The sequence below is a fragment of the Microtus ochrogaster genome, chromosome 19 (genome assembly GCF_000317375.1).
Source record: "Microtus ochrogaster isolate Prairie Vole_2 chromosome 19, MicOch1.0, whole genome shotgun sequence".
Taxonomy (NCBI): domain Eukaryota; kingdom Metazoa; phylum Chordata; class Mammalia; order Rodentia; family Cricetidae; genus Microtus; species Microtus ochrogaster.
In genome coordinates this window covers 24,524,960-24,533,787 of record NC_022021.1, presented here as the reverse complement: position 1 = coordinate 24,533,787, position 8,828 = coordinate 24,524,960, and the positions used below count along the sequence as shown (strand labels likewise).

Genomic DNA, 8,828 nt, shown 5'->3' with positions numbered 1-8,828 from the left:
ATATATATATATATATGTGTGTGTGTGTGTGTGTGTGTGTGTCTGTCTGTCTGTCTGTCTGTGTGTAGTCTTATTAAATTATTCTAATTATTTATATAAAGCCTTGACAAAAGTGAAATCCATAGCCCCCAGGTGATAGATTCATGTCATAGAACCTCCTGGTCACACCCAGGCTCCACCGAGACCACCATCCTTAGAGACAGCAGGCTCTGAGTAATGTGCACCTCACGGTATCTGGACCCATGTTCCCTTTCTTCTGAGCACATCACATGGTCCTGAAGGGCAGGGATTGTTTCTCCGTCTCCCTTGTGTTCAGCATCATGAAGCTTCTCATGCCACACTGCAGCAGGGGAGCCCTCCCAAAAACTAGAAGACAGAAACTGGCCCATAATAGACCTGGGCCAATTCTGACTCAGGCAGAGTTCCTGGGAGTCACGGAGACTGTCCTTCCCTGACAACTCAGAACAGGAAGTGACAACAGAGTCAGGGGCATTGTGACACTGCTACTTGCCAGCTTACTTTCCCTGAACTGATAGGGTAGTGCTCCTAAAGCCTTTGGTTGTCTCGCTCCAGGATTCCTGCTTTGTGAGATACAGGAGGTTTACTTCTGTCCTTTTCCTGAAATCACAACTTAATCATTACTTCTACCTGCTACAGGCTTGGACGGGCTTGCTAAGGGCTGGGAGGCTATGAGACAAATGTGCTGCAAGTGTTTGTGAGCTCCAGTAAACAAGCAGTTGTGATTGTTGCTCAGTTTGTTGTAACCTGAGACGATTTGTCAACCTTCTTCCCCAGAGTTATACAGAAGAAGGTTCATCACACTCTTCCGTGATCACTCTTCTGAAAACACAAACTCACAATACCTAGTTATACAGAAGAAGGTTCATCACACTCTTCCATGATCACCTCCTTCCACAAGCACTCTTCTGAAAACACAAACTCACAATACCTAGCAAAAACAAATTTCACAGATTCTTACCTCAGCACTACGGTTATCTTGTTGCCTCCTTAGCTGTGAGAAAGCAGATTAGTGTTTCTTTCTTTTTCTCCCTGCACCCCATTCCTCCTTTTTTCCTGATAGGATCTCACATGTTCATAATCCTCCTGCCTCGGCCTCCTACATTCTGGGATCACAGATGTATGCCAATATACTGAACGAAAAGGTTTTGTATTCTTGAAGTGCTGGATTCCAACGCAGGTCCTTGCACAGGCCAAGTCAGTACCTGACCACTGAGCCACATGCTCCCTTTTCAAGCATTAACACAGTAGATGTTTTACATAAACACTTAAACATCTGCCATGGTTTCTCACTGTCCAGAAACAAATACCTACATTTACCAGATTCTAAAAGTGAGATAATGAAGAGTTGCTCATTTTCAAATCTAACAATGTAAAAGAATTCTCATCCTGTGCCAGTGTTCAGCTTCATATATGAATTACAGGTCAGTACCTCTTTGACTTGGTCGTTTTGGCTAATGTGGCACTCAGGGTCTGGCTGCTGGGTGCCCAGTGACTCTGACAGGGCCTGCAGGGCTTCATCACTCATGACACCCTGTTAAAAGGGAAAAAGTCAGTGCATAAAAACAAAACAGAAAATTCTTCAGTTTTAGAGTTTAGAGAATCCATATAATCATTTATTTGTTAAATATACATTTTAAATACAGAAGGTGAATTGTGGATTGAGAAATTACTAGATAGGAAGCATTATTTGAAAATTACAAGAGGAAGAAAAAGGACTTACCGATGAATGAAAACTTGGCCTAAGACACCAGACCTGTTCCTATAGCACAGCTAGAGGGTACACTCTAGACTTATTTTGCAAGTAAGATATATGATTATAATAAAAATGATATTACAAAAGACCCTTATCAAAATAAAAGCTGCAAGCAAGTAGACTTGCACAATCCTGTTTTTCTTTCTTTTTTTGAAAATGTGTTTGAAATGTCTTCTGAAAGCTCGGCCCTTCAGCAAAACAGCTGAGTTCAAGTAACCGAGAGAGCTGAAGTGGCCTCTGAAGACAATGTCAGGGCTCTGAGAACTCCCACTGCCAGGGCGTGTGCTCCCCACAGCTCTCCCAGCCATTGAGATAAAAATAAACTATTCCCTCCAGCAGGGCCAAAGCAGAGGCAGCCCTGATAGAAATGGCCCTTAGCATTATCAGCACCCCTCACACAGGGCACACGTGCCCACATCCAGCCTGGAGCTGAAGGATCAACCCTGAAGACAGTTAGGTTACAGCTTGTTGATGAGGCAGCAGAAACAGCTTTGCTGACATCCCTAAAATGACCCACAAAGCTCCCTTGAGAAACTCAAGTCTAAGATTCCATGTTTCAAGAGTTGTGTCTGTCTCTGTGTTACAACATGAGATGGTCTTGTATGACAATAGCAAAGGTTATGCTCTAAAATTATTCATAATTAAGCAAAATCAGGCAAATAACTGTTGTCATCTGGGCTCTGGCTATTTAAGGAAGAGTGTACCTCTTCCACCTTCCTTTTCTTCTCCTGGGGAGGAACAGCACTTCTGGTCACTCCAGCAGACTGAGCTTTAGAAACCTCATCTGTAGATTTCTGAAAAAGAAAATACAACAGATATTTATAGGTGATGGAAGTTCAATTGTTATAAACAGAACTAAAATACTATTTTTACATCCAAGACACTTTCTAGCAGAGGCTTCCTTAACATAGCTAAAAACAATACCTCTTCCTTAGCTTGCTTTTCAGTCGGAGAACTACAGGTGAAGTCAGAAGACAAGGCGTCTATAGCATCATCAGGTCCGGTGGGTTTCTAGAGAAAAGAGCACAGAATAACTTCTAACTGCCAAACTAGAGATTAGGAGTCTTGCAAAGAAACATTTTTTTGCATTCCTTAGATACCAAGTGAGAAACATTAATGAAATTACTCAGAAGGAAGCCATGTTTGGAAGGGAGTGGGTGGCTTCTCCTTTTCCCTTTTTCTAATCGAGTTACATGTGGTTATATGTGCTCGTCATACTAATAATTATCAGTATTTACTATATCCTTTTATCTTCTTGACCTCATCACTCCACCTCCATACATATACATGCCCACCTTTTTGTCTAGAAATAGAAAAGAAACATTATCTGATTAAGAGATTGGTGTGGTAATCATCTTCAGAAACAGAATTGTTCCAGCTTTTTCATTGTGTTTGTCTGATCCTGGAGATTGAACCTAGAGTTTTGGGCACACTAAACAAGTACTCTGCCACTGAGCTATATCCCCAGATAACATTTTACTTTTGATTTTGTGACAGAGTATAATTTACCCAGGCTGTCCATGAACTCAGCCTCCTGAGTAACTGTGATTACAGAACGGCATCACCAAACCCAGTTTGGGACTGGTAGTTCTATACCCCCAAAGGAAGATACACTGCATTGATACAGATCTGAGAATACATGAACACAAACTCACAGGGGAGTCTGAAGGAGGTCCTGTGATTCCTTCTTTTTTCTGAAACAAAAATGAAAGAAAGTGAGAAGTCAAAGTTAGTTCTTCTGATTGACAAAATGTATTCTTAGTCTATTATGAACTAAACTGTGTAATTTCCCACAGATACGCTGAAGTTCCAAAGAACCTCAGAATGGTATCTTATGGGACATAGGATCTCTAAATAAGAAATTCGGTAAAGCTAGGACATTAGTGGGGATCCTTATCAAGTGAAACTAATGTCCTTATGAAGAGAGCAACCAGAGGGAAGGCAATGTGAAAGGACTCGGGGCGAAGATAGCCATCAACAAGCCTAGCAAACAGGCCTGGAAGAAGCTGCCTCTCAAGAGTCCTTGGAAGAAGCCAGCTATCCCAGATCCTAACTGTGACTTCCAGACTCTGGAAACAGCAGATGACACATTTTTCTTGCTTAAGCTATCCAGTTTGTAATACATCGTCAGGGATGTTCTAAAAGGTTAGCACACTTTTTATTAACCACTGTATATGCCCCATTCAACTTTCTAAACTTTGATATTAATATGAAATTATCTTCCAAGAAAGAAATAAAAGTAGAAGAAAACTTACAGCCAGAAGTTCCCTGTACTCTGGAGGAATAGTTCCTTCTCTTATACCCAGTGGCTCCAGGTAGGTAGAATCCATTGGATCCTAGAATTAAATCACACATGAAGATTTATTATGCCATTAATATGCTGACAATGATATATAAAATGAAAGGATATGCCAGTAATAATTTTTGTAACTATTGAGATGAAAATAAATCATTAAGAAGCTAAAACTGAACATGCCCCAAAAGTTCTTAAGGCATGCTAACAATTATTTAATTAGTCTTATAGATAGCACTTTAAGTCCATCATTTCCACCATTTTCTCTGTGTTTTTTATCCTTCATAAACTCGAGAAGTAAAACTTTGTTACTTTTTAAAATATTTTCATCTCATCTATGGTTTATTTCTTATACCATGATAAATGTAATTTTATCAATTTTTAGACATTTAAGTGGATCATATTTTAAAAATATTGTTGTGCATATGGGATTATTCATAAATATTATACACCATAACTTTGAATGTTTGCTAATGCTATATAAATAATATAATTTTGTTGGTCTGGTTTATTCAAAATTATGGCTTTGTATTATATCCATGTTGATGCATTAAGGAAGCCACTTTCCCTTTAGGAAGCACTGAGTAGCTTCCTATATTCTGTTAACTATATTGTTTCCAAATGTTCTGCCAGATAAGCTTCTTGCAGAACACACTGGCAAAGCTCCTAGGCTCTCCCTGGAAGGGACCTATGACTGAAAAGGACACTTATTTTTAGTATCTAGTGCCTTAGTTGAGTTGTCTGACTTTCAAACTTTTGGAAGTCTGGTCATACAAATGGCACCACACCATGCTTTAAGTCATTTTCCTAATTCCCTGGTGAATGTTATTTGCTCATTGTCCGAACAACTTCTTAATTTTCTACTGAGTTGTCTTTTTCTCTGGTTTTCTATTTATTATAAATTATAGAAACAAATATTTAATGGTATCTATTGAAAATGTTTTCATCTAATTAACAACATTTTTAATATCAGGAAATAAATTTATATTACTTTTTGAAAAGTAAGAATAGATTAACTCAGATTATAAGGATATAAAACTCAAAATAAATTTAAGTCCACTACATCAAATCTAAAGGACAGAAAAGACTTTCTGACCTAGTTAGTGAGAGTTCTAGCACCATCAGATATTTTCTGAACCAATGAAATTGTGTAGCTGTCACAAGGCAGACTGTTTCCACGCTGACCACTAACTTTTGGTTTCTATTATCAATGTTGATACCATCCTGCTTCTACATATTCAACAGAATATGATATGTCCTCCTATGCTTAACAGTCACAGCTTCATGTGCTTGCCTATCCATTGAAGATGAATTCTTACTGGCTTCCAATTACATACCAAAACTTCTGGTCCAGTGTACCATGAATCATCTTTGCTAGTTTCTTCAGGTTCCCCTAAAGTGTCTATCAGATCATCTAAAGCATCCATGTCTGACTGGAAATGAAATAGAAAGAATGTAAATGTTATTTACATTATTATTAGATATATTGCCCTTGATTTTTAACTACAAAAATTTATCAAGTACTGTAACTTTTCCAAAAATAGTTAAAATTCAGTCCATTTTTATTATGAAGATACAGAGTCCAGATTCTGAGTTGGAAAGATAAAAGGCTACATTGAGGTAAGAATCACCATTTCAAAATGTACCAAGTCATTAATTACAGCAACAAATTTATTAGTTCACAATGTCTATCAAGTCAAGATACTGACAGTTAAAATCGAAAAAGAAAAACAAATGCAAGAATTAGCCACTTGGTACTTGTTGCTTTTCATTCCCCCACTCCCACGTTTCATAGTACATAATCCGTAGATAGAATGTCTTCCAAATAGAAGCTATTTTTAAAAATGAATTCTCCTGTGTTTTTCCATTTCTTTATGAGCATTGTTGCTGCTCACTTGCTTGCCCAAAGATAGCTTTGAAGAGAAATCATTTGAGATCAATGGTAAAATATATATGAACTGTCAGTATAGTTTGAAACATGAACTCAGCATATTAATGAGAGGAATCTACCACCTTGCTTTGCAGTTATGGATAACTCAGTATGGACAGGCACCTTAAATGGAAAGACCCTCACTACAGACTAAAAGTGTCACTGAAGATGACCATATCCCTACGATGGTTTTAGGATGGTTTTATAGTACTTGATATAAGTAATAGAAATTAGGGTCTACTAACTTTGGACTATTTTTCCTTTTTAAGTTACCGTTAGTATTTCTTGGAAAGGGGATAGACTTCAAAGAAGTACCTTATATTTTTACCAATACAGAATAGTTAGACAGTACCTTATATTCTTTACCAATACGGAATACTTAGAGAGGTAATACTTAACTCTCAAGATGTCCCTACTCTACAACCAAGTAATGGGCAAAGCCAAGTCTTAATCAGTTATGATGTTGCTAAAGAACACATTTAAAAAATAGAAACTAGCAGGGCAGTGGTGGCGCACACCTTTAATCCCAGCACGCGGGAGGCAGAGACTGGCGGATCTCTGTGAGTTCAAGGCCAGCCTGGTCTACAAGAGCTAGTTCCAAGACAGGAACCAAAAGCTACGGAGAAACCCTGTCTTGAAAAATCAAAAAAAAAAAATAGAAACTATTAATAATCTCAGTGTATTGGAACTAGAGTTTCAAACAGGCTTTTATCATGAAATGGAACAAACAGTGTGAAGGCCTCACTTTCAACTTGGTCATAATTTCTTTAAACTCAAAGTCATTAAATTTTTGCTTTAAAATCACAAGACATCAGACAGAGACAAGCAGCAGAGGACAGATGTCTGATGATGAACTGATGTGATGTCCATACCTTGTCAGATGGCTTGTTTACTTTGGACTCCACTCGTGAAACTGGCGTTAATGATTTCTTTTCTTTCTTCTAGTGGGAATTTAGAAGGACTTTAAAAACTTTCATATACCTTTATGAAACAACTTTATGACACAGTTGAGATGAATTATTCAAATGTAATAGCTTAGATCATGTACTAGTCCCCTGATCTGCTCTGGAGAGCAATTTGCATGTTTCAGAACTAACTATAAATGTGAAGCCTATTTAGTGATGTGAAAGAGAGCATGTATGTATCTGATTTGTGATAAAAGGCTTTCCTTATAGAAAGGCAATTAAAATATTGTTTGGTATATGAAAGAGATAGAGATGGAAGAGAAGAACGAACGGGAGGGAAAAGAAGCAGAGGGGACAGGAAGGAAAAGATTGAGAGAGGAAAAAGAAGGAAGATAAAGGAGATGAGGCAACTTTCCCTGGGTTGCAGAACAAGGAACAAAGCCATGATCTGTATCAGGATTGCCTGGCCTTCATTCACCATACTTGTCCTAGGCCTTTCAACCCTCCAAGTTCTTTCTGGAATTGCTCCTTGTAGCCACTGTTCCCTGGGTCTTCACATCCACTCATCAAGACCACTGTGTTGCCTTGGTATATCCTTGTTCTTTCCTTGATTTTCCTCTCTCATCATTAATTACCATAGTTCCTCTCAAAGACAGCTAGTAACTTTCCTACCTGTAGCTTCCTGCCTCTGTTCAGACATGATTTCTGAAGATGTCAGCTCACATCCCTCAACCTACCATAGCAAAGCAACATTCTGATTCTGCTGCTGGGTTTGTGCCCTTGTCTTGTCACCTTGGGTTTTTTGCTTGTTTCCAATGGCACACACTCTGTATGTTCCTGATTTGTGATGATGATCTATCCCAAATCTTCTAGGGCCAGGGACTAAACTTTTGTCAGGAATTATATTGATGAGGCTTCATTCATTTAGGACCACAGAGGGTCATGTATCATTTGAAAGCATCAAATTTGCGAAGCAGATCCCAGACTGCCTGCATTTGTACATCAGCAGTGGCATGCATGGCTGCTTGAAACTTTGCAGTCACTTGCACTGTCCCTTTGTTTCACAGTGATGATGTGAGGACAGTGATGTTACTTAACTAGGAAGTGTGAGGATTGTGTTGACAGTACTTGACAAGCACAATGTAAATACTTGCAAACAACTAAAGACTAAACAAGCAACTGCTATGACTTTGGTGGTGAAAACCCTGTTATATACAAGCCGTGATCTGGGATCTGAGCCACCTTTGGGGAGTCAGTTACCACTTTGTGTAGAGACATTCACACACCTTCCTCTTCCTTCTGTCAGCTCAATCTCTTCCTTTTTCTCTCTTCATTCTCTCCCTTCCCTCCTCTCTCTCTGTCCTCCCTTCTTCTGTGCACCAAACAACAGTTTGCTACACATCCTCCCTTAGGCCTGTCATATACTTCAGTCCAGTGTAGCCCGAACTAGGCACCCTTTCCTCCACATGAAGTCTATAAGCTTGTCGGCCTTTCAAGGGTAACCAAGGGCTCTGGGACAGCGCTGCAAGGCCTCCACTCCACTCCTAAGGAGGCACGTGCTCACAGTTGACCCTGGGTGTGGACCACACAGTGAGAACTTCCAAAAGCTTTGTGTTGTGGCGTCTGTCTTGCCTTACTTCGGTGTAATCAGTGTACTCAGGCCAGATTCTGAAGTCCCAGAACACTGTATTTTACTTTACCTCTGCCCTTGTCAGCGAACTCCCTCTAAAACCTGAAGACTTTGCCTCTGCAATAACTTTGATTAGCTCCCAGTTTTTCTTCTATTCTAGCTCTAAGCCACACTACATAATGACTCACCAGCACCTTTGAAACAGCCCCCAAGCATCCTTTACCCCCCTGTCACTATTAACATGCTCCACAGCATTCTCTTGAGCAGCCTTAACCTGTCTTTCTGGTCTTACTGCC

The 8,828-nt window shown here is 39.3% G+C and overlaps 1 protein-coding gene across 3 annotated transcripts in view; it reads right to left on the bottom strand.

Annotated features, from left to right (window-relative positions):
- Positions 1-8,828, bottom strand: part of Cast (calpastatin) — a 101,146-nt gene that overhangs the window by 31,177 nt on the left and 61,141 nt on the right. For all 3 annotated transcript variants that reach the window (XM_026783683.1, XM_013349692.1, XM_013349693.1), the window contains 7 exons: positions 6,870-6,938; positions 5,405-5,500; positions 4,030-4,110; positions 3,430-3,468; positions 2,699-2,785; positions 2,479-2,568; positions 1,451-1,552 (listed from right to left, as the gene is read on the bottom strand). In XM_026783683.1, the coding sequence (XP_026639484.1) occupies positions 1,451-1,552; positions 2,479-2,568; positions 2,699-2,785; positions 3,430-3,468; positions 4,030-4,110; positions 5,405-5,500; positions 6,870-6,938 (564 nt within the window). The remainder of the gene's footprint in view (positions 1-1,450; positions 1,553-2,478; positions 2,569-2,698; positions 2,786-3,429; positions 3,469-4,029; positions 4,111-5,404; positions 5,501-6,869; positions 6,939-8,828) is intronic.